Source organism: Natator depressus, chromosome 26 (genome assembly GCF_965152275.1).
Source record: "Natator depressus isolate rNatDep1 chromosome 26, rNatDep2.hap1, whole genome shotgun sequence".
In the NCBI taxonomy this organism is placed as follows: Eukaryota; Metazoa; Chordata; order Testudines; family Cheloniidae; genus Natator; species Natator depressus.
This window is the reverse complement of record NC_134259.1, coordinates 15,372,050-15,397,135: the sequence shown is the minus strand read 5'-3', so window position 1 is coordinate 15,397,135 and position 25,086 is coordinate 15,372,050. Positions and strand designations below refer to the sequence as shown.

General features: G+C 57.6%; 1 protein-coding gene across 3 annotated transcripts in view; it reads left to right on the top strand.

The window, feature by feature from the left end:
* Positions 1–19,398, top strand: part of LOC141978215 (interleukin-36 receptor antagonist protein-like) — a 32,084-nt gene extending 12,686 nt beyond the window's left edge. For 2 of the 3 annotated variants that reach the window (XM_074940137.1, XM_074940138.1), the window contains exons 2-5: positions 10,916–11,042; positions 16,455–16,652; positions 17,525–17,649; positions 18,352–19,398. In XM_074940137.1, the coding sequence (XP_074796238.1) occupies positions 10,916–11,042; positions 16,455–16,652; positions 17,525–17,649; positions 18,352–18,561 (660 nt within the window). In that variant the 3' untranslated portion in view covers positions 18,562–19,398. Of the gene's footprint in view, positions 1–10,351; positions 10,398–10,915; positions 11,043–16,454; positions 16,653–17,524; positions 17,650–18,351 lie in introns of all 3 variants that reach the window. The other variant, XM_074940139.1, reaches the window with a different exon arrangement.
* The last annotated feature ends 5,688 nt before the right edge of the window (positions 19,399–25,086 follow it).

The following is a 25,086-nucleotide window of genomic DNA, read 5'->3' as shown; positions in this document are numbered from 1 at the left end:
CTCCATCGGGAGTGGCCTTCCCCTCCCACTCGTCTCTCATCAGGTCCAGGGGGCCCCTCACCCTCCTTCCATATAACAGTTCAAAAGGCGAAAATCCGGTAGACTCCTGGGGCACCTCCCTGTACGCGAACAGCAGGTGAGGTAAGTACTTGTCCCAATCCTGCGGGTGCTGGCTCATAAAGGTTTTTAGCATCATCTTTAGCGTCCCATTGAACCTCTCCACCAGCCCATTGGACAGGGGGTGATAAGCTGAGGCCCAGTCGTGCCGGACCCCACATTTCTCCCACAAGCACCGGAGCAGGGCCGACATGAAGTTGGACCCTTGGTCTGTCAAGACTTCCTTGGGGAACCCCACCCGGCTGAGAATGGTCTCAGCCACGGTGTCTGCTTCAATGGAAGCTAAGGGCACTGCCTCGGGGTAGCGGGTGGCAAAATCTACCACCACCAGAATGTATTTCTTCCCCGACCGGGTCGTCTTGCTGAGAGGCCCCACGATGTCCATGGCCACCTTCTGGAAAGGCTCCTCTATGATGGGCAAAGGTCTCAAAGCCGCTTTCCCCTTGTCCCGGGCCTTCCCCACCCTCTGACAGGGGTCACAGGATCGGCAATACTGCCGGACCATGGTAAAGACCCCAGGCCAGTAAAAGTTCTGTAGCAACCTCTGCCGGGTGCGCCGGATTCCCTGGTGCCCTGCGAGGGGGCTGTCATGGGCCAGGTACAGGAGCTTGCGGCGATACTTCTGGGGGACCATAGAATCATAGAATATCAGGGTTGGAAGGGACCTCAGGAGGTCATCTAGTCCAACCCTCTGCTCAAAGCAGGACCAATCCCCAACTAAATCATCCCAGCCAGGGCTTTGTCAAGCCTGACCTTAAAAACTTCTAAGGAAGGAGATTCCACCACCTCCCTAGGTAACGCATTCCAGTGTTTCACCACCCTCCTAGTGAAAAAGTTTTTCCTAATATCCAACGTAAATCTCCCCCACTGCAACTTGAGACCATTACTCCTTGATACCACCAGCTGCCTCCTGATCCCACAGGACTCCACTTCCCCTGGGGGAGCCCATTCTTGGTACAGGAACCCCTTCTCCCACAGGAACCTCTCCTGGCAACCTCTCCTCATGGTCCGTACCACACTGAGGTCGGCCAGGTCCCTGAGCTTCCGCAAGGAGGGATCTTTCCTCAACTCGGCCTGCAACTCAGCAGCTGGCAAAGAGATGGGGACCGGTTCCCTCTCATTGGCCGGGTCTGAGGCCACAGCCTCTCTGAGCCGTGCCCCTCGGCGCTCCCTCCCCACCAGGGTAGGGTCCTGCGCCTCCGGTGTGGTACCCTCCCCAAGGTCGGGGTGCAGTGCCCCTCGCCAACTCTGGCTACTGGTCACAACCAGGGCGGTCTGGGGGTTGCTTAGCCAGTCCTCTAGGTCCCCCCCCATCAAAACCTCAGTGGGCAAATGGTGGTGCACCCCCACATCCTTGGGGCCCTCCATGGCCCCCATTTCAGGGGTACCCTTGCCACGGGCACCTTGAATGGGGCCCGCCCACCCCCGTCAGGGTCAGGTAGGTGTTGGGCGATGTGACGAAGTGGGACTGTTCTTAATGGTTCCTCCGAATATTGTGGGGGTGCCTCAATTTCCCTTATGCAGTTCTTAAGTATCTAGGTGGTGGGGTAAGGGTGTATGATCACTGCAGAGCCCTAGAGGGCAGGTGTGTGCAGGGGTCTGGACACAGAGAATGGCCGACACCCTGTTTCCTGGCAACTGATGGCCTGGACCCTTCCCCCCTGCAAGGTGAGAGCTAAAGGGTTGGAGAACAAAGGAATCAGGTGACCTCCTGGCCTGGGAAAGGAACAAAGCCCAGAGGAGGGGGGGCTGGAGGGAGTTTCAGTTTGGGGCTGGCTAGGACATGGAGTGAAGTGCAGACGTGGTTGTCTGGCTCACTGCCCTCCAAAATGGACCCAGCTGAGGGGTCCTGTTCTCTGCACCTGCAAGCTCTGTTTTAGACCATGTTCCTGTCGTCTAATAAACCTCTGTTTTACTGGCTGGCTGAGAGTCCCGTCTGACTGCGAAGTTGGGGTGCAGGACCCTCTGGCTTCCCCAGGAGCCCCGCCTGAGCGGTCTCGCTGTGGGAAGCACACGGAGGGGCAGAGGATGCTGAATGCTCCGAGGTCAGACCCAGGAAGGTGGAAGCCGTGTGAGCTGTTTGCCCTGCGGACAGGCTGCTCACCGGAAGGCGACTGCCCCAGAGTCCTGACTGGCTTCATAGGGAGCAGTTCCAGAGCATCGCCCGGGCACTCCGTGACAACTGGTGGCAGCGGTGGGATCTACTGCACCCCGTGGATGGCGCTTCCTGCAGTAAGTGACTGGGGAGCAGTAAAACAAAGGGGGATTGATGGGGACTAGGCGTGCTGAAGATTCAGAGAGAGACGGTTTCAGGGGGCGGTTAACCCCTAGGATTGTGTGACCAGAGAAAAGGACTTTTGCAGTAACAGGGTCCCCCGGGGGACTGCAGCGAGCGGTCCCAGGGGCGGAGGAGTCTGCAGCTCGACCCTGGCAAAGAGGTGGTGACCTCGAGAAGGGCTGGCACACTAGGGGTTCTCCCTGGAAACCGTGGGGAGCTGCGAGCACACAGGCCTGTGAGTCCACAACAACTTGGGAAGAGTGGAGTGATGGTCTGTCACCGTCTTCTTAAGAAGGACATTGTAACCCTGTGCAGAAAGAGAGGGTTGAGCATTGGAAAGTTCACCAAAGCACAGTTAATCGTGCAGCTGGAGGAGGATGACCGCTCTAAGGGACAGATTCCTGACCCCAAATGGGGCTATAGCAGGATCTGGGAGCAGCTGGAGTAGTAGCCAGGCATCGCCAAGACTCCTGTCCCCGACCAGACGAGGGTCTTCACGATCGGGTTCCCCATCCGGGGATCGGAGATGGACGGGATTGGAGCTGAGTCCGAGAGAGCAAGAGGACTGTGAGAGACAGCGAGAGCCCGAGAAAGAGCTGCTTCACATGAACTGGCGGTGGGGGAGCGGAGAGGCCTAGGGAACCTCCCCGGGGTGAGTGGGGATAGACCCCGGGGGGCCAGTTCCGCAGGGAACCTCGAGACTAAATTGCTGCCCCTGGTTAAGGAGGGGGGGGGTGTGGATGCCCACCTCACTGCCTTTGAGCAGGCTGGAGATTTGAACCAGGGGGACCCTGCGGAAAAGCCCCGGTGTCTAGCTCCCTTGCTGGGTCCCAAGGCCATAGACTCTGTCGGCCAGATGGGTGGGGAGGTGGACAGGCTCCCACTCCTGACCCCAACCTATATGTCTGTGTGGAGTTTCCTGGGGCCAGGCCCCTCGGACCCCCAGTGGGAGCGGAAGGTGATGGTCAATGGGGAGACATTCCTGGGGTGGCGAGATCCTGGGACAGAGAGAACTGTTGTCAGGCCCTGGGTGGTGCAGCCTCAGAGGTTGAGGGGCTGTGTGAGCTGGGTGAGGGTCCCAGGGACGAAGCCCCTCGCCCTGCCTATGGCCCAGATCCCTGTGCAGACCCAGGAGGGGTGGGGCTGGCTGGTTGTTGGGGTTCTCCAGGATATCGGCTGCGAGACCCTGTTGTGGGGTGACTGTGTCTCTTTGCGACAGGATCCAGGCCCTGCTCCTGTAACGGCCAAGGGTTTGAATTTGAATCCAGGGAACCAATCGGTGGAGAGGGAAATGGTCAGTGAAAATGCAGATGACCTGGCTGGCAGCAGGGAGGAGCCGCTAGGCTCAGGCTACCTGCCTGCCTGTAAGCAGACCCCTGGGGCTGGGTGGGACAGAGAGATGCTCCCTGCGCCCTTGCACTCCGGAGAGGGGGCTCACGCTGGCTCTGATGCAGTGAGGAAAGCAGCGAGCTCGCTGCCTACCCCCACTGGCACAGCAAGGGCAGCGCTGAGCACAGGGGGAGCTGAGACCCCAGCTGAGTGGGGGGAGACACAGGCAGGGGAGGGGATCTGTGGGGAGTGGCAAGGTGCTTGGTAAGGAAAGTTTGGATGAGCCTAGGCAGCCTTGTGAGCTGATGGCTTTGTCTAGTCAGCAGGGTGGGAAGGCGAGGAGAGTGGAAGATGAGTGTCCCTGGACCTTACCTGTTAGCTGGGTGGAGAATTGGGACAGTGAAGGAAACGTGCCTGTGCCTGTCAGAGGTATTGACTTGCCTGTGGAGGGAGCTACCCTGATCTCCAAGCAGGTGTCTGTGATCAGCCTTGTGTGCTGGGACAAGGGGAATGAGATCCCAAGCTGTGTGTCTGGGAAAGGAGAAAGTGTGTCCGGCTCTTCTTGGTCTGTGGAGCAGACAGAAGGGGCCTTGCAGCCTGTGATGGTTGAGCGTTGTGCAGTTGTCTCAGAGCTGGTTCTGGATTCAGCTAAAGCCCAGGAAGGGAATGGTCCTAAGTTTGTGTCTGCTCAGGAGAATGGCCCTGTAACTAGGTCGCATCCAGTTAGTGTCTATGTAAAATCCCAGAGACCAGACAATTCTGGTGCTTGTATTTTGCCTGTTGCTCGTGTGTGGTTGGGAAAGGGTGTCGCAACTCTGTCTAATCAGGGTGAGATCCTAGCCAGGGCACAAGGAGAGCGTGAAGGTGATGTGATTGTGTTACCTATGGAGGGTGTGGAAACCTGTAGCAAGAAGGAAAAGATTCCTGAACTTGTGTGTGGCAAAGGGAAGGAGAAGGCTTCTGACCATTTATCTAGGAAGTCTGTCAGTTTGCCTGAAAGGGGATTGTGTAGGAATCCACCGGACGGGCCATAGGTAATTCTGGATGTAAGGGAGACCCAGAAAGAGTCTGTTGTTGCTCAGGAACGTGTTCCTCTAGAGCAAGCCCTAGGTAAAGAGGGTAAGAGCAGAATTTCTGGGAGGGGTGAATTGTTGCATAGAAAAGCCCTAGGGAAAGGAATCCTCATGGAGTCTTTGCAAGCAGTTTACTGCAACTGAAGGGTGTGAAAGTGATTTAATCAAGAAAGTTTCAGTTCCTAACAGCCAGAAATTTTCTGTTGTGAATGGATCCACTGACTGTCCTGTTGAAAGACCCAGTGTGGATAGCTTTGAGAAGGTCTCAGATGGAGTGAAAGCTGTTAAGAAACTTAAACAGTCCTATAACCAAGTGGCTGTGTTTGGCCAGCTTGTTGGGGAGAAGACCCAATCCAAGTTTGACCCCCTGGGGTTTTGGGGTGGCCAAAGGGCGGGCCGCAGAAACCTTCCCACATGCGGCCTGCGAGTGCTATCGACCACCCCCGACCTAAGGGAGGGCGTGAAACTGGAAGGGCCTGGTGTAACTCCTACCAAGGAATGGCAGAGACGCTGGGGCATCCATGGGAACGTTGGTGGCTTCGAACTTCCCCAGGTCACCGCCTAAAGTGACCCCGCTCAGTTCGATCTCGAAGGGGGGAGAGATGTGACGAAGTGGGACTGTTCTTAATGGTTCCTCCGAATATTGTGGGGGTGCCTCAATTTCCCTTATGCAGTTCTTAAGTATCTAGGTGGTGGGGTAAGGGTGTATGATCACTGCAGAGCCCTAGAGGGCAGGTGTGTGCAGGGGTCTGGACACAGAGAATGGCCGACACCCTGTTTCCTGGCAACTGATGGCCTGGACCCTTCCCCCCTGCAAGGTGAGAGCTAAAGGGTTGGAGAACAAAGGAATCAGGTGACCTCCTGGCCTGGGAAAGGAACAAAGCCCAGAGGAGGGGGGGCTGGAGGGAGTTTCAGTTTGGGGCTGGCTAGGACATGGAGTGAAGTGCAGACGTGGTTGTCTGGCTCACTGCCCTCCAAAATGGACCCAGCTGAGGGGTCCTGTTCTCTGCACCTGCAAGCTCTGTTTTAGACCATGTTCCTGTCGTCTAATAAACCTCTGTTTTACTGGCTGGCTGAGAGTCCCGTCTGACTGCGAAGTTGGGGTGCAGGACCCTCTGGCTTCCCCAGGAGCCCCGCCTGAGCGGTCTCGCTGTGGGAAGCACACGGAGGGGCAGAGGATGCTGAATGCTCCGAGGTCAGACCCAGGAAGGTGGAAGCCGTGTGAGCTGTTTGCCCTGCGGACAGGCTGCTCACCGGAAGGCGACTGCCCCAGAGTCCTGACTGGCTTCATAGGGAGCAGTTCCAGAGCATCGCCCGGGCACTCCGTGACAGGCACCACCCGATCTGGGGCCACCACCTCGGGCCAGGCCAGCCTCACCTCTGCCCCCGTATCCCAGTATCCATTGACCTTCCTCCCATCCACCTCCAGGGGAACAAGGCACTCTCCCCGAAGGGACAGCCCCTCGCCCACCCTGTAAGCCGAGGACCCTGAGTCCAGCCCTCTGGAAGAGCTGGGCTGGGGTACTCTTCCCTCCTGAGCAGGTGGTAAGCTGGCAGCCCCCCTTGCCTGGGCCGTCTGCCCTTCGTCCAGCTGGGTCCCTGTCCAGTTAACCCTGGGTAGGTTGGGTCTGCTCAGTCTGTCCCTGAGCCTGGGGCACTGGGTCCGTATGTGGCCTCTCTGGCCACAGTGATAGCAGCTCAGGTCACGTTGGTCCCCTTGAGCGGGTCGGAGGGTCCCAACGCCAGGCGTTCCCCTTGGGAGGGGGTTCTCCACATTTCCCCGCTGGGAGGTCCCATGGTGACACTCTCTCTGCATCGTGGAGGGGGCCTGTTCTTTTGGGACTCCTCCCGGTTACCCCGTGACCGACTGTTCACAAACTCGTCGACCTGCGTGCTGGGGGTTCTCGAGCTTTTTGTCCACCAGCCACAGCCTCAGGTCGGAAGGGCACTGTTCATACAGCTGCTCCAGTACGATCAGGTCAAGCAGGTCCTCTTTAGCTTGGGCCCCAGCTGTCCACTTGCGGGCATATCCCTGCATCCTGTTGACCAGTTGTAGGTAGGTGACCTCAGGCGTTTTACCTGACTCCGGAACCTTCTCCGGTACATCTCGGGGGTCAGCCCAAACTCACGGAGCAGGGCCTGTTTGAACAGTTCATAGTCCCCTGCCTCTGCCCCTGTCATCCGGCTGTAGACCTCCACGGCTTTGGGGTCCAGTAAGGGGGTGAGGAACTGGAGTCTGTCTGCAGGGTCAACCCTGTGCATCTCGTAGGCATTCTCAAAGGCCGTCAGGAAGCTATCTATGTCCTCCCGCTCCTTCCGCTGGGCCAGGAAGCACTTATCAAAGCTCCTTGCAGTCTTGGGTCCCCCCTCACTCACTGCAGCCGGGGTCCCACTGCTCCTCAGCCTGGCCAGCTCCAGTTCATGCTGTCTTTGTTTCTCCTTCTCCTGACGCTCCCTCTCCTTCTCCTCCTGCTCATGCTTACGTTGCCTCTCCTTCTCCTCCTGTTTATGCTGACGTTGTTTCTCCTTCTCCTCCCGCTCATGCTGACGTTGCTTTTCATGATCCTCCAGCTCCCTCATTTTCGTCTCCCTCTCCCATTCCAGCCGCCTCCGCTCCAGGGATGGGGAGCTCCGCCGGGAGCTTCCCCCAACCCCTCCCCCAGGCCTAGGTAGGAAGGGTCTCGGGATGTCCTCGGCAGCAGTCTGACCCCTCCCAGCCCGGTCAGGCCCCAGGGCCCACGCTGCGTCCGCCAGGCGGCTTCCCTCAGGGACAGGGATCGGGTCCTCCAAGCGATCCCTCTCCTCCAACTGGGCAATCAGCTGTTCCTTGGTGGACCTCCCAGTGCGCAGCCCCCTCTGCCTGCACAGCTCCACCAGGTTGCTCTTAAGGCGTTTAGCGTACGTCTCCCTGCTGGCCACTCGGTTTCCAGGAAAAACCCCTCGTGAGTCAGTCCTTCTTGAGGTCACCACCTCTTTGCCAGGGTCGAGCTGCAGACTCCTCCGCCCCTGGGACCGCTCGCTGCAATCCCCCGGGGGACCCTGTTACTGCAAAAGTCCTTCTCTCTGGTCACACACTCCCAGGGGTTAACCGCCCCCTGAAACCGTCTCTCTCTGAATCTTCAGCACGCCTGGTCCCCGTCAATCCCCCTTCGTTTTACTGTTCCCCAGTCACTTACTGCAGGAAGCGCCGTTCATGGGGTGCAGTAGATCCCACCTCTGCCACCAGTTGTCACGGAGTGTGGGGGAGTCCAGGCCCTGCACCCCTCTTCCTGGGATTCACTGAGACTCTCAGCCAGCCAGTAAAACAGAAGGTTTATTGGACAACAGGGACACAGTCTCAAACATCGGTTGCATCTGATGAAGTGAGCTGTAGCTCACGAAAGCTCATGCTCAAATAAATTGGTTAGTCTCTAAGGTGCCACAAGTCCTCCTTTTCTTTTAGTCTCAAACAGAGCTTGTGGATACAACCAGGACCCCTCAGTCAAGTCCTTCTGGGGGAGCAGGGAGCTTAGACCCCAGCCCTGGGGTTCCCTGCGTTCCTCCACCCAGCCCCAAACTGAAACCAACCCCCCCACCCCCAGCAGGCTCTCTCTTCCAGCCCTTGTCCAGTTTCCCGGGCAGAGGTGTTACCTCCCCTCTCCCCCTCCTGGCTCAGGTGACAGGCTCTCAGGTCTCCCACCCCCAGTGAAACTCCCTTGCCACATTCCCAGGTCAACACTCCCCCCTCCCTGCAGCGTCACAGGGTCTGCACAGCCCCCAGGACAATGGGTCCCAGATCTCAGTTGGGGTTTTGCCTGACACGATGGGGCCCTGATCTCAGTCGGGGTCTGGGCAGTGCCCGGCCCGACGGGGCCCCAGTCTCAGGTTTCTATCTGAGGATTCCTGCATTGGGGTTTCCAGACTGACCCAATCCCTGCCCATACGTCACTCAGTTCATGGGCTCTCCCCAGCCCTATTGTCCGGGACTGGGTGTTGCCCCTTCCTGGAAGCCACCATGTGTCAGCTGAATTTGCATGTTACATCAGCGCTGTCCTCTCCCAGGCCCATTATCCCAGGTGTAACCGACACTCCCTGCGCAGCAGGGCCCATAAGTAGCTGTGGAGCTGCCAGGCTGGTGCGACGGCACGCTCCAGAACTCACAGGAACTTGTGGACTGCAGGTACCGCTCTCCCCTGGGTTCCCAGTGCCACAGGCCTCCTCTGCCAGCTTGCTGCCCTAGCGCCCGGTGGGTCCTCTGGTTTCTCTTCTGGCTGGGATGGGGCTGATGGCGTATGGGCATATTCCCAGGGGCAACAGGGAAGGGCAGGAATCCAGTGCTTTACCAGGTGGGCACTGGGGCTGGGTTCAGCTAGGATTTACCAGCTGCTGGCTGAACAGAGAGACCTTTGCAGTCTTCATGGCTGGGGAGTTACCTGGGTACAGGGGCCTGCCAGGGCTGGCCCAGGCCCAAGCCCAAAGCCTTCGGTGTCACCGGCAGGTCTCCCCTTGGGTTGGCACCTCAGCTGCTGTAAAGCAGCAGAGCTCCACCGACTCCCCTGGGCTCAGGCCTCCACGGTCAGAAAGAAAGCCTAGGAGGACTATGACCTGCCACCATCCTGCACAGCCAGGCATTCACTCTGAAACCTAGTGATGACCGCAGGCATGTCACCATTGCAGACTAAAGTCTCTGCTGTTGCACATGTGGCCGTCCTGGGACTGTGGGCAGATCCTGGCACTATAGGCTCTGTTGGAGAAGGATGCCCCCCTCTGCCCCAGTCTGAATCCTGGCTCCCTGGTTAGAGACACACTGATGCGGCCCATCTCGAAGCCCCACTGTTGGGGCTTGGTCCCAGCCACAGGCAGGGTCAGGCCTTTGTGATAGCCAGGAATCCTGCCCATTCCAGACCGACGCCAGGTGCCAGCCTCTCCCCCCAAGGCTCAGCCATGTCTGGCACCCCGGAGTCACATGTAGGTTGAGGGACACCCCGCAGGTGAGTCCCAGCCCCCAAGCTGTACATGGAGGCTGGCCATGTGTGGGATCCCTGCCTTTCCGGGCTCCACGGGGCATGGGCAGGTGGCTGTGAGCACAGCTCGTGAGCCGTGTCTACACCCTCCACCCACGCGCCCCAGGAGAACCGGGCTGGCTGGAGCTGTAAGCTGGACGTGCCCGCACCTGGGCTTGGACTGGCCTTGGGAGCCTTCCAACATGGGCTAACACTGAGGGATGGCACCAGCAGGCCCCACCTCCGTGCCCAGTTCACACCGCTGGCAATCAGCAGTGGCTCCATGGGCATCAATGGGCCAGATCCTCTGCTGGTGTCAATTGGTATCGCTCCACTGCTGTGTGGGGAGTCCAGGGCTGGGCTAGCAGGGGCTGCGGGTTGGGAGTGAGGGGCACCAGCGAAGCGGGGAGGGGGAGTCCAGGGCTGGGCTGGCAGGGGGCTGCGGGTCGGGAGTGAGGGGCACTGGCAGGGCTAGTGCAGGGAGCCCAGGGCATCCTGAGAGGTCAGCAGCCTGGGGAAAAAATCTGGCCGTGATGCTGCTGTCTCTGGTCACCATCTCCCTTTGTTGACAGTGAAGCCACAGGAGGAGGGGAGCCAGCTGCAGACTGTGCACGTGGGGTAAGGGCTGGGGTTGGGCTGGGGTCTCCCTTTGGCGGATACATTGTGCCTGGGGTGGGGAACTCAGCGTTTTCTGCCCTGTCCCAGCCACCATCGCCCCCAAGGAGCTCTGCCTCCCCTTCAGCTGGGGCTGAGAGTGCAATGGTGTTGACAGCCAAATAGCTTGTGGAACTCCCTGCTACTGGATGTCAGCTAAGACCCCCAGCTGCACAAGCTGCTGCCCCCTGAATCAGCCAGGTGCCCCCTGTGTGCTACGGAGTGTATCTGCCCCCATGGCCAGCCCTTCCAGGGGCACATTGGGGTTGATGCTTTTCCCAGGAGGCTGTGATTGGGAGCGGGGGTGCAGAGAAGGGGGTGAGAATGCCCCCCTGCCAAGCTTATGAGTCAAATGTGGGTAGATGACTCCATGGGGCAGGGTCCCCCGCAGCAGGATCTAGCTCTGAGACTGCTGATCTGTGCACGGGGGTGGCTACGGTGCGGGACAACTGAGATCACTGACCTCAGTCTCTCCTCTCCAGCTGGAGAGCGCTGCAGGAACACCGCTGTCCAGGCTGGGCTCAGGGGACGGGCTGAGGATGGAGCCGGTTTCGGAGTCGGTCGTGGACCCCGACATGGAGGAGCTGTTCAGACTTTTCTTGGATGAAGGTAGCGACCCAGGGGCTCAGGGCAGCTGCGCCAGAGGGGGAGACGTGGATGCTGCTTAGCAACTGTCACGGAGTCCCCGGGTGATGCTCAGGAATTGCTCCCTATGAAGCCAGGCAGGACTCTGGTGAAGTCTCCTCTCTGAGAGCAGCCTGTCTGCAGGACACACAGCTCCCCCGGCTCCACCTTCCTGGGTCTGACCTCGGAGCATTCAGCATCCTCTGCCCCTCCATGCGCTTCCCACAGCAAGTCCGCCCAGGCGGGGTCCTGGGGAAGCCAGAGGGTCCTGCCCCCCAACTCCGCAGTCAGACGGGACTCTCAGCCAGCCAGTAAAACAGAAGGTTTATTAGACAACAGGAACATGGTCTAACACAGAGCTTGTAGGTGCAGAGAACAGGACCCCTCAGCTGGGTCCATTTTGGGGGGCAGTGAGCCAGACAACCACGGCTGCACTTCACTCCTCGTCCCCAGCCAGCCCCAAACTGAAATCCTCTCCAGCCCCCCTTCCTCTGGGCTTAGTCCCTTTCCCGGGCCAGGAGGTCACCGGATTCCTTTGTTCTCCAACCCTTTAGTTCTCACCTTGCAGGGAGGAAGGGCCAGGCCATCAGTGGCCAGGAAACAGGGTGTCGGCCATTCTCTGTGTCCAGACCCCTGCACACCCCTGCCCTCTAGGGCTCTGCAACGATCATACACCCTTATCCCACCCCCTAGATACTTAAGAACTGCCTAGGGGAAACTGAGGCACCCCCACACTATTCAGAGGAAACATTAAGAACAGTCCCACTTTGTCACATCTCTCCCCCCTTCGAGACCGAACTGAGCGAGGTCACGTTAGCCGGTGACCTGGGGAAGTTCGACCCCACCAACGTTTCCATGGATGTCCCAGCATTTCTCCCATTCCTTAGCATTGGCTTGCATCAGCCCCGCACCTAGCCCTGTGTCTGAGGTGTCGGTGAACACTATAAAGACCTTGGCAAAGTCTGGGTTTACCAGATTTACTGGGCCCTGGATTAGAGCCTCCTTCAAAGCACAGAGAGCCCTCTGGCACTGCTCGGTCCAGACCAGCTCGTCTGGCTTCCCCTTCTTACATAGCTCAGTGATGGGGCAGCTAGGGAGCTCAAGAGGGGTACAAACCTCCAGTAGTACCCCACCATCCCAATAAAGGCCTGGACCTGTTTCTTGGTCTGGGGAACAGGCCACTCTCTGATTATCTCCACCTTACACTTTTCAGCTTTTACCGTCAGTCCTGCCTCCTTGAGGCAGCCCAGCACCCTCTTCATTTGGGACACAGACTGTTCATTTACAGAATTAGGATGGAGACATCCCTTTCTCAACAACCTTGTCTCCCCAACAAGCTGGCCAAACACAGCCACTTGGTTATAGGACTGTTTAACTTTCTTAACAGCTTTCACTTCATCTGAGACCTTCTCAAAGCTATCCACACTGGATCTTTCAACAGGACAGTCAGTGGATCCATTTACAACAGAAAATTTCTGGCTGTTAGGAACTGAGACTTTCTTGATTAAATCACTTTCACACCCTTCAGTTGCAGTAAACTGCTTGCAAAGACTCCATGAGGATTCCTTTCCCTAGGGGCTTTTCTATGCAACAATTCACCCTTCACAGAAATTCTGCCCTTACCCTCTTCACCTAGGGCTTGCTCTAGAGGAACACTTTCCTGAACAACAACAGACTCTTTCTGGGTCTCCCTTACATCCAGAATTACCTCTGGCCCATCCGGCGGATTCCTACACAATCCCCTTTCAGGCAAACTGACAGACTTCCTAGATAAAAGGTCAGAAGCATTCTCCTTCCCTTTGCCACACACAAGTTCAGGAATCTTTTCCTTCTTGCTACAGGTTTCCAGACCCTCCGTAGGTAACACAATCACATCACCTTCATGCTCTCCTTGTGCCCTGGCTAGGATCTCACCCTGATTAGACAGAGTTGCTGCACCCTTTCCAACAACACACTAGCAACAGGCAAAATACAAGCACCAGAATTGTCTGGTCTCTGGGATTTTGCATAGACACTAACTGGATGCGACCTAGTTACAGGGCCATTCTCCCGAGCAGACAGAAATTTAGGACCCTTCCCTTCCTGGGCTTTAGCTGAATCCAGAACCAACTCTGAGACAACTGCACTACCCTCAACCATCACAGGCTGAAAGGCCCCTTCTGTCTGCTCCACAGACAAAGAAGAGCCGGACACACTTTCTCCTTTACCAGACACACAGCTTGGGATCTCATTCCCCTTGTCCCAGCACACAGGGCTGGTCACAGACAACTGCTTGGAGTCCGGGGTAGCTCCCTCCATAGGCAAGTCAATACCCCAGACAGACACAGGCACATTCCCTTCACTGTCACAATTCTCCACCCAGCTAACAGGTAAGGTCCAGGGACACTCGTCTTCCACTCTCCTCGCCTTCCCACCCTGCTGACTAGACACAGCCATCAGCTCACAAGGCTGCCTAGGCTCATCCAGACTTTCCTTACCCAGCACCTTGCCACTCCCAACAGATCCCCTGCCCTGCCTGTGTCTCCCCTCACTCAGCTGGGGTCTCAGCTCCCACTGTGCTCAGCACTGCCCTTGCTGTCCCAGTGTGGGCAGGCAGCGAGCTCACTGCTTTCCTCACAGCATCAGAGCCAGCGTGAGCCCCCTCTCTGGTGTGCAAGGGGGCGGGGAGCATCTCTCTGTCCCACCCAGCCCCAGGGGGCTGGTTATAGGCAGGCAGGTATCCTGAGTTTAGCCGCTCCTCCCCCCTGCCAGCCAGGTCCTCTGCATTTTCACTGACAATTTCCATCCTAGTCAATTGGTTCCTTGGATTCAAATTCAAATCCTCGGCCGTTACAGGAGCAGGGCCTGGATCCTGTCCCGAAGAGACACAGTCGTCCCCCAACAGGGTCTCACAGCCGATATCCTGGAGAACCCCAACAACCAGCCAGCCCGACCCCTCCTGTGTCTGCACAGGGATCGGGGCCATAGACAGGGTGAGGGGCTTCATCCCTGGGACCCTCACCCAGCTCACCCAGCCCCTCAGCATCTAAGGCTTCACCACCAGGGGCCTGATAACAGTTCTCTCTGTCCCAGGATCTCGCCACCCCAGGAATGTCTCCCCATTGACCATCACCTTCCGCTCCCACTGTGGGTCCGATAGGCCTGAGCCCAGGAGACTCCACACAGACATATAGTCTACGGCCCGAGACCCAGCAAGGGAGCTAGACACCGGGGCTTTTCTGCAGGGTCTCCGTGGTTCAAATCACCAACCTGCTCAAAGGCAGTGAGGTGGGCATCCACATCCCCCCCTCCTTAACCAGGGGCAGCAATTTAGTCTCGAGGTTCCCTGCAGAGCTGGCACCCTGGGATCTATCCCCACTCACCCCGGGCAGGTCCCCTAGGCCTCTCCGCTCCACCATCCCCAGTTCATGCTGCTGCTGCTTCTGCAGCTCTTTCTCGGGCTCTCGCTGTCTCTCACAGTCCTCTTGCTCTCGGACTCAGCTCCAATCCCGTCCGTCTCCGATCCCCGGATGGGGCACCCGATCGTGAAGACCCCCGTCTGGTCGGGGACAGGAGTCTTGGCGATGCCTGGCTACCACTCCAGCTGCTCCCAGATCCTGCTATAGCCCCATTTGGGTCAGGAATCTCCTGGTCATCCTCCTCCAGTTGCACGATTAACTGTGCTTTGGTGAACTTCCCAATGCTCAACCCTCTCTTTCTGCACAGGGTTACAATGTCCTTCTTAAGGAGACGGTGACAGGATCACTCCGCTGTTCCCAAGTTGTCATGGACTCACAGGCCTGTGTGCTCTCAGCTCCCCACGGTTTCCAGGGAGAACCCCTAGTGTGCCAGCCCTTCTCGAGGTCACCCCCTCTTTGCCAGCGTCGAGCTGCAGACTCCTCCGCCCCGAGACCGCTCGCTGCAATCCCCAGGGGAACCCTGTTACTGCAGAAGTCCTTCTCTCTCCCAGAGCCAAGCTGCAGGCTCCTCTGCCCCCGAGACTGCTCACCGCAGTTCCCAGGGGGACCCCATTACTGCACAGTCCTTCTCGCTGGTCACACACTCCCAGGGGTTAACCGCCCCCCGAAACCGCCCCTCTCTGAGCCTTCAGCACGCCTGGTCCTTGTCAATCCCCCTTTGTTTTACTGCTCCCCAGTCAGTGACTGCAGGAACCGCCATCCACGGGGTGCAGTACATCCCACTTCTGCCACCAGTTGTCACGGAGTCCCCAGGCGATGCTTGGGAACTGTTCCCTACGAAGCCAGGCAGGACTCTTGTGAAGTCTCCTCTCTGATAGCAGCCCGTCTCCAGGGCAAGAAGCTCACACAGCTTCCACCTTCCTGGGTCTGACCTAGGAGCATTCAGCATCCTCTGCCCCTCCGTGCGCTTCCCACAGCGAGTCCGCCCAGGCGGGGTCCTGGGGAAGCCAGAGGGTCCTGCCCCCCAACTTCGCAGTCAGATGGGACTCTTAGCCAGCCAGTAAAACAGAGGTTTATTAGACGACAGGAACATGGTCTAAACCAGAGCTTGTAGGTGCAGAGAACAGGACCCCTCAGCTGGGTCCATTTTGGGGGCAGTGAGCCAGACAACCACGTCTGCACTTCACTCCTCGTCCCCAGCCAGCCCCAAACTGAAACTCCCTCCAGCCCCTCCTCCTCTGGGCTTTGTCCCTTTCCCGGGCCAGGAGGTCACCTGATTCCTTTGTTCTCCAACCCCTTTAGCTCTCACCTTGCAGGGGGGAAGGGCCCAGGCCATCAGTTGCCAGGAGACAGAGTGTCGGCCATTCTCTGTGTCCAGACCCCTGCACACCTGCCCTCTAGGGCTCTGCAATGATCATATACCCTTATCCCCCCACCTAGAAGATTAAGAACTGCCTAGGGGAAACTGAGGCACCCCCACAATATTCAGAGAAAACATTAAGAACAGTCCCACTTCATCAAAGCAACTTGTCTGCAGTGTCCCATGCCCCCCATGCCCACAGGGTCCATCACAGCCCAGGGCCCATCCAGTGAGGCAGAGGCTGGGGTCCCTACAGGCCTCTGGTGGGAAAATGACCCGAGAGACCAGCAGTTGGAGGTCCAGGGGGGAGTCTGGTATTAGCAACGGTGTAGCCACAGCTAGAGAAGCTGGCTGAGAACAGGGTGCTGCCCAGACCCCGTCCGAGATCAGGGCCCCGTCGTGCTGGGCGCTGCCCAGACCTGACCAAGATCAGGGCCCTGTCGTGCTGGGGATCCCGGTGGCAGGGGGATAGGGACCCCAACCATGGGAGTGCGGGGGCAGGGAGGGGGACTCCAGCGACAGAGTTGCGAGGCAGGGAGGGGGATCCGCAGGCAGGGGGATCCCAGTGGCAGATTTAGGGAGGCTGGGGGGGGTCACACAGCAGCACCTGGGTAATGGACTTGTTGGTTTGTTTCCCAGCTGCCGAGGGCGGGGAAGGGACGTCCAACACAGAGATAATGAATTTACCCAGCCCTGGCTTCCGGCCCAGCCCTGGCTTCCGGCCGGCCAAACAGCCGCTCCACTACTGGATCCGCGACACCAGGCAGAAGGCCTTCTACCTGCGGGACAACAGGCTGGTGGCCGCGAACCTGCAGGGCGAAAATGCCAGCCAGGAAGGTTGGTTGCCCCCAGGGTACCTGCTGGGGGTTCACAGTTAGTGACTTCACGCCACCCCCTTCCCAAAGCCCCCTCCGCACCTGGCTGTGGCCTCCTTGGTCCATTTGGCTCCCGGGCGCTGGGAGACGCCAGGCAGGGCTCTGTCCCCACAGAAGGCTCCTGGTAGTTTGCAGCCAGCGATGCCCACCCCAAGGGGCTGAGATAGCAGCAGAGCCAGGTGCCCCCTACCCCACTCGCTTTGCTGGTCTCCCAGTCTCTTTCCAGTGGCTGGCACGTTGCACACTAATGGAACAGCTGCTCAGGGGAACCCTTTGCAACAAGCATTATTGGTCCTACAACCCCAGGAAGGGCGGAGCATGGTCCTGAGCCCCCACCCAGACCCTCCACTGTTCCTAGGGCCAATGGGAAATCAGGTCCCAGCCTGGGGAAATTCCCACCTTTCGAATTTCGTTTCCATCCCGAGTTGGGGTGAACAGTCCAAATCTTGCCCAGAGGGGAGGGGCAGGTTGGGAACGGGGGGAAGTTTGGTGTCACTTTGCCAGCAGGGATTGAACCGCGACTGCCCTAGCTGCTGTAGGGCCTCGTGGGGGCTGTAGTTCACTCGCCTCATTCTCCTCTTCTCCTCTCTGGGCCGGTCTCTCCAGTTGGACTACAGCTCCCAGGATGCACTGCCATGCAAGACCCATGATTCTACCACGGTGCATCCTGGGAGATGTAGTCCAGCCAGGGAGCCTAGCCCATGGAGGACAATGGGGCCACAAGGCAGTGAGGGGGGACCAGGAGCAACCCATGCTGGGAGGTCAGTGACCTGGCCTGCAGGGGGCCCTGGCCATGCTTTGATCACATTTCCCCCTCCTGATCTCCCTCTGCAGAGAAGGTCAGCGTGGTCCCCAACAGGGGGCTGGAGCGCAAGAGGTGTCCCCTGATCCTGGGCATCAAAGGCGGCAGGCAGGGCCTGTCGTGTGGAACAGCCAAGCAGCCCCGGCTGCAGCTGGAGGTGAGTGCCATGCCAGGGACCCCCTGCCGGCCCCTCCCTGAGTCTCCGCTGCGGGGTTCTCAAAGCCCTGCTCAGAGCCAGGGCTGGACCAGGGCGTAGGCCCTACCAGCCAGCATCCGGAGCCCACCTCCTGGGGTCACGGGAGTGCCCCACACTCTCAGCATTCATCACAGAAAAGTTTCAGAGTAGCAGCTGTGTTAGTCTGTATTCACAAAAAGAAAAGGAGGACTTGTGGCACCTTAGAGACTAACCAATTTATTTGAGCATAAGCTTTCATGAGCTACAGCTCACTTCATCGGATGCATTCATGAATGCATCCGATGAAGTGGGCTGTAGCTCACGAAAGCTTATGCTCAAATAAATTTGTTAGTCTCTCAGGTGCCACAAGTCCTCCTGTTCTTATCACAGAAAAGGTTCATCTCCAGCCATCCTGGCTGTGCAGAATGGAACTGAAGCAGAGCCAATGCCTGAGTTTGCAGAGAGCCTGAGCCCACAGGTCAGAGAGGAGGGAACAGCCCTGGCCTCTCAATGGGCCTGGCTGGGTTTTGGCCAGTAGGCCCCAATCCCCCTCCCTAGTCAATACAAATAGTCACCCCTGGGGCCCAGCTCAGCCTCCCAGCCCCACACCCATCCCAGCGCCAAGGGCGTTGTGTCCGGCTGTCCCGCTTGTTCTAACCTCTTCCCCGCGCCCTCCCCCCGCAGGACGTGCACCTCACTGAGCTCTTCGACAAGTATGAGGAGGCCAAGCGCTTCACCTTCTTCAAGACCTACAATGGCAGCACGCACCGCTTCGAGGCGGCCGCCTACCCAGGCTGGTTCCTCTGCACCTCAGCCCAGGCCAACGAGCCCATCGGCCTCACCGCCCGCCCAGGGGAAGCTGCTATCACCGACTTCTATTTCAAGCGCAAATAGGCCCCGAGTGGGGGCCGAGCAGCAGGAGCCAGAAACCAGCCCTACCCTGGGGGCACGGTGCTGCTTCAGCTCTGCCCTCTCGGTGGCTAGCCGTGGCGGGGGGTTAGAGCTACCCACCCCCAATGGGAACCCCAGGAGGGCGTGGCAGCCTCAGTTCCCCTGTCTTCCCTGGGCCTGTCAGCTCTTTGACTGGTCGGTGCCTGAGCCCCTAGCGTAGCACTGACCCGTACATGCGACGGGGCTCAGTTTTTCTCCCGGCCCCAGCACCTTCCCAGGGTTGAAGTCTTAGCTGGCATGAGAAGCAAGCGACTGATTTGTACCGGATCCCATGTGGGAGTGACACAGCCACTTCTCAGGGCGCACGAGGCCTGGCCCAGCCTTGCTCCCGGTCCCGTTAGAGGGGCTGACGGGGGCACTGCTCCGTACTGCTGATGGAAAGAGATCTCGGATTCTAGCCTGAGGCCTGTGTACCTGGCCCGGCCAGTGGGGGATCTATGCACCAGCCAGCAGAGAACCAGGGTCACCCGTAGCTGGAAGGACCTTTGGGGGTCGTCTGCTTCAGCTGCTGCCCTGAGGCAGGATTGAGTCTGACGGGTTTCTCCAGCCTGCTCTTAACCCTCTGGTGCCGGGGGTCCCACAGCCTGTAACCACTGGGGACCTGCTCCGGCACTGGGCCAGCCGCGGTGCTAGGAACTGTCACTCTTGTGTGGCTGATTTTGGATGCAGCTGCCCCCTGGGGTTACCCTTGCTAACCCCCTGCCCCCCCCAAAAAAAGCTAGGGCCAGAAGAGGCTGGCGTGTGGGTCCTTGGGGGCCGTATTCGAGGCACAAGAGGCTAAGTGGCAGGGCCTGGAGGAGTTGGAGACTTTGGGGTTCATTTCGGTCTCTTGCTTCATAATGGCCCCCAACCCCCATCTGTGGATCTGGCTTTCCCCTCTCTTTGTACAAGCTGCTTTGAGAAATAAAATGGCTCGAAATGCCCAGGGAATCGCTGCCAAACACACGAGTGCCGGGCGGGCCGGGGAACGGGGGGAATTCGGCTGAGTGTGTGGTCGACGTTTGAAAATGGGGGAGGGGGGTGAACCAATGGGCAGTGGGCTGGAGGAGGGAAATCCAGGGACAGTGGTTGGTCAGGCAGGGGGTGGCTGGGGGATAACTGGATGGGGGGACCCCAGGAACCGAAGGGGGCCGGGGATGCAGGAGGTAACGGTGGGGGGCAGTGTAAGCGGGACTGGGCTGGGGATCCATGGGGGAGGGCCGGATCCCCCAGCTCCATATACACAGCTGTAGGAGCCAGGCTCCCTGGCCGTCTCCGGGCCTCTCTCCAGGTCGCTGGGCAGAGAGAAGGGGCAGGAGGGTGCTCCTGGCGGCAAGGCAGGTGTCCCGGACTCCCGGGCCCCGTGCTCTCTCGGCTCCATATGGCCCGTCGGTCTGACAGCCCTCCCCGGGGGTTCACTCTCGGGGATTAAACCCCACTTCCTGGCCCGCACCTCTCTGAGCCATCAGCACACCTGGCTCTGCCGTGGGCCCCCGGGGCCGCCACACTCAGGGGAGCAATGCCCCCCGATCTCTAGCCTGCCGTGACAGGTGGGTTCATTGTATGTCTGAACACAGCACAGGCTGTCCTCAGGGGCCTGGCCAGTCTTAGCCCTGTCCATGTGTCCCCATTCCCATGGCCTCCCGCTGCTCTTTGTCCCCAGTCCAGCAACCCCCTCCTCCGCCCTTTGTCTTTGTTCCTGGGCAAAGAGATCACCTGGGCCCTCTCTCTTCCCTCCTTACACCCCTGACCTGGTGCCCCATGCCCAGACACGCCCCCTGCAGCTGTCCCTCCCCAGCATGCACTGGCTGGGCAGACAGCAGTGCTGGGTCACCAGGAGGCACCAGGGCTCTGTGTGCCCAGGCAGGGCCGCCCAGGGGATGCAGGGGGCCTGGGGTCGGCGGCGGCGGGGGTCCTTCCGCTCCAGGTCTTTGGGGCACTTCGCTGAAGACATGGAGCGGAAGAAGCAGTGGTGGGTCCTTCACTCCGGGTGTGTTCGGCGGCACTGAAGGACCCGCCACCGTTGAAGTGCCACCGAAAACTCTCGTGGGAGCCCCTGAAAACTCTCATGGGGGCCCCAGCGGGGCCCAGGGCCTGGGGAAAATTGCCCCCTTGCCCCCGCGATCGGCAGGCCACAGGGATGGCGCTGGGAGCCTGGCTGGGAGCAGGGCCCAGGGGGCCAGTTTCTGTCCCAGGCTCTGGGGCCAGACCAATGGGCCAGACTGTGGCCCTGGCTGGAGGTGCTGCCTGTGTCCCTTTGCCCCAGGCTGTGTCTCCCCCAGCTTTGATTTCCTGAACACCAAGACGTGGGCTTCCCTCGGCCAGGGTCTGGGCCGCCAGCTCTTCAGGTCAATGAGCATCCGCCCCACTGAGCGGTGCCCTCCTCGGCTGCCTCCCAAAAATGCCATTGGCCTTCTTGGCAACAAGGGCACACTGTTGACTCTCATCCAGCTTCTCGTCCACTGTCATCCCTAGGCCCTTTTCTGCAGAACTGCTGCCGAGCTATTCGGTCCCTAGTCTGTAGCGGTGCATGGGATTCTTCCATCCTAAGTGCAGGACTCTGCACTTGTCCTTGTTGAGCCTCATCAGATTTCCTTTGGCCCAATCCTCCAATTTGTCTAGGGCCCTCTGTATCCTATCCCGACCCTCCAGCGTATCTACCACTCCTCCCAGTTTAGTGTCATCTGCAAACTTGCTGAGGGTGCAATCCACGCCGTCCTCCAGATCATTTATGAAGATATTGAACAAAACCGGCCCCAGGACCAACCCTTGGGGCACTCCACTTGATACCAGCTGCCAACTAGACATGGAGCCATTGATCACTACCCGTTGAGCCCGACAATCTAGCCAACTTTCTACCCACCTTGTAGTGCATCCATCCAGCCCATACTTCTTTAACTTGCTGGCAAGAATACTGTGGGAAACCGTGTCAAAGGCTTTGCTAAAGTCAAGGAACAACACGTCCACCACTTTCCCTTCATCCACAGAGCCAGTTATCTCGTCATAGAAGGCAATTAGATTAGTCAGGCATGACTTGCCCTTGGTGAATCCATGCTGACTGTTCCTGATCACTTTCCTCTCCTCTAAGTGCTTCAGAATTGATTCCTTGAGAACCTGCTCCATGATTTTTCCAGGGACTTAGGTGAGGTTGACTGGCCTGTAGTTCCCAGGATCCTCCTTCTTCCCTTTCTTAAAGATGGGCACTACATTAGCCTTTTTCCAGTTGTCCGGGACCTCCCCCGATCGCCATGAGTTTTCAAAGATAATGGCCAATGGCTCTGCAATCACAGCCGCCAACTCCTTTAGCACCCTCAGTTGCAGCGCATCCAGCCCCATGGACTTGTGCACATCCAGCTTTTCTAAATAGTCCCGAACCACTTCTTTCTCCACAGAGGGCTGGCCGCCTCCTCCCCATGCTGTGCTGCCCAGTGCAGCAGTCTGGGAGCTGACCTTGTTCGTGAAGACAGAGGCAAAAAAAGCATTGAGTACATTAGCTTTTTCCACATCCTCCCTCACTAGGTTGCCTCCCTCATTCATAGAATCATAGAATCATAGAAAATCAGGGTTGGAAGGGACCTCAGGAGGTCATCTAGTCCAACCCCCTGCTCAAAGCAGGACCAATCCCCAATTAAATCATCCCAGCCAGGGCTTTGTCAAGCCTGACCTTAAAAACTTCTAGGGAAGGAGATTCTACCACCTCCCTAGGTAACGCATTCCAGTGTTTCACCACCCTCCTAGTGAAAAAGTTTTTCCTAATATCCAACCTAAACCTCCCCCACTGCAACTTGAGACCATTACTCCTTGTCCTGTCCTCTTCTACCACTGAGAATAGTCTAGAACCATCCTCTCTGGAACCACCTCTCAGGTAGTTGAAAGCAGCTATCAAATCCCCCCTCATTCTTCTCTTCTGCAGACTAAACAATCCCAGTTCCCTCAGCCTCTCCTCATAAGTCATGTGTTCCAGACCCCTAATCATTTTTGTTGCCCTTCAGTAAGGGGCCCACACTTTCCTTGACTTTCTTCTTGATGCTAACATACCTGAAGAAACCCTTCTTGTTACTCTTAACATCCTTTGCTAGCTGCAACTCCAATTGTGATTTGGCCTTCCTGATTTCACTCCTGCATGCCTGAGCAATATTTTTATACTCATCCCTGGTCATTTGTCCAATCTTCCACTTCTTGTAAGCTTCTTTTTTGTATTTAAGATCAGCAAGGATTTCACTGTTAAGCCAAGCCAGTTGCCTGCCATATTTACTATTCTTTCTACACATCGGGATGGTTTGTCCCTGTAACCTCAATAAGGATTCTTTAAATACAGCCAGCTCTCCTGGACTCCTTTCCCCCTCATGTTATTCTCCCAGGGGATCTTGCCCATCAGCTCCCTGAGGGAGTCAAAGTCTGCTTTTCTGAAGTCCAGGGTCCGTATTCTGCTGCTTTCCTTTCTTCCTTGTGTCAGGATCCTGAACTCGACCATCTCATGGTCACTGCCTCCCAGGTTCCCCTCCACTTTAGCTTCCCCTACTAATTCTTCCCAGTTTGTGAGCAGCAGGTCAAGAAGAGCTCTGCCCCTAGTTGGTTCCTCCAGCACTTGCACCAGGAAATTGTCCCCTACACTTTCCAAAAACTTCCTGGATTGCCTGTGCACCGCTGTATTGCTCTCCCAGCAGATATCAGGGTGGTTGAAGTCTCCCATGAGAACCAGGGCGTGCGATCTAGTAACTTCTGCGAGTTGCCGGAAGAAAGCCTCGTCCACCTCATCCCCCTGGTCCGGTGGTCTATAGCAGACTCCCACCACGACATCACCTTGTTGCTCACACTTCTGAACTTAATCCAGAGACTCTCAGGTTTTTCTGCATTTTCATACTTGAGCTCTGAGCAGTAATACTGCTCTCTTACATACAATGCAACTCCCCCACCTTTTCTGCCCTGCCTGTCCTTCCTGAACAGCTTATATCCATCCATGACAGTACTCCAGTCATGTGAGTTATTCCACCAAGTCTCTGTTATTCCAATCACATCATAATTCCTTGACTTGACCTTGACCATCACCATCATAATTCCTTGACCTTGGCTTGGCCCGTTGCTTTGATGGCCCGCTGGGGTCAGCTTACCACTTCTTTGGGCCTCCGCATGGCACGGCCAGGAGACCTTCCCCACAGGCCCTGCCTGTGGCTCTGGGCTTGGCATCCTTGGCACTCTGCAGAGAGCTGGGGGTCTCCAGGCAACCTTCGCACCAATTTGTAGGGAGGGGATCCCTCAAGGGCAGCAAGCTCCTTCCCTACCCTGGGTGCACGAGCCTGTGATATCTGTGGGACACTCTTCTTCTGTGACCTTAGCAGCTCTGTGGGGCAGGACCAGCCCTCTCTTCTGCTTTGGACCGCGCCTGGCACAACGCCTGGGCTATGGCTCGTGCTCTCATGTGCCGTGGTGACACAATGCTATATCACAGCTGTCGGGCAGGCTCCTCCCCATCCTGCAAAGGGCCCCCTGGTCGCAGCCCAAGGTGGAGCTGCACAAGGCAGGCCTGTGCCCAAGGCTGGAGATGCCCAGCCAGGAGGCCCCTGGAGCTGATGCTGTGGCATTGGCTCTGGTGCTCCGTGAGCGGCTTTGCTTCCCAAAGCCCGGGGCTCAGCTCTCCCTTGTGCCGCTGCTACGCTGGGGGATCCGTCTAGGCTGGACATTAGGAAACACTGTTTCGCTAGGAGGGTGGTGAAGCACTGGAATGGGTTACCTAGGGAGGTGGTAGAATCTCCTTCCTTAGAGGTGTTTAAGGCCTGGCTTGACAAAGCCCTGGCTGGGATGATTTAGTTGGCGTTGTGACGTTACACTCCACGTTCTTTATGGCAATATGTTTATGAGATGGATATGACAGAACTGAGATGTACTTTATGCAAGATGGCTTCTGTGAGGTATCATTGGAAAGGTTCTGATTTACTGAATGTGATTATCCAATGTGTATGCATGTATCGTTTCTGTATCTGACCATGTCTCTGTATTTCAAATGTGCTACATTGGAAGAGGCCAAACAATGTTAATGGCTTACTGAGGAAATGCACACAAGCATAAGGATTACCTCAGGAACAGCGAACACTAGAAAACTCTCAGAGATAGCCCTGCACAATGGGAACTGTTTGACCCAGGTCAGAGCAAAAAAGCTTTCCAGCAAGTTGGGGGGAAGATATAAGAGAGGGACAATGACAACATGAGGTGGCCTCACTCTCCCTACAACAAAACACTGGAAAACACCTGAGAAACAAAGACTGAACTATGAGAAGTGCTGGTCCCAGACTAAGATCTTTAGCCTGTGTATGAAAACCTGGGAAAGCCAAGGCAGCTTGGGCCTTAAGACTCTGCCAGCCTGTTTATCACTCAGGGTGAGAATTTGCTAATTTGTATCCTGCCTATTGAGTGTGTCAAGCTCAGTTTGCATGTTTTGTTTCATTTTTTTAGTAATCTGCTTTGTTCTGTTTGCTCTCCCTTTAACCACTT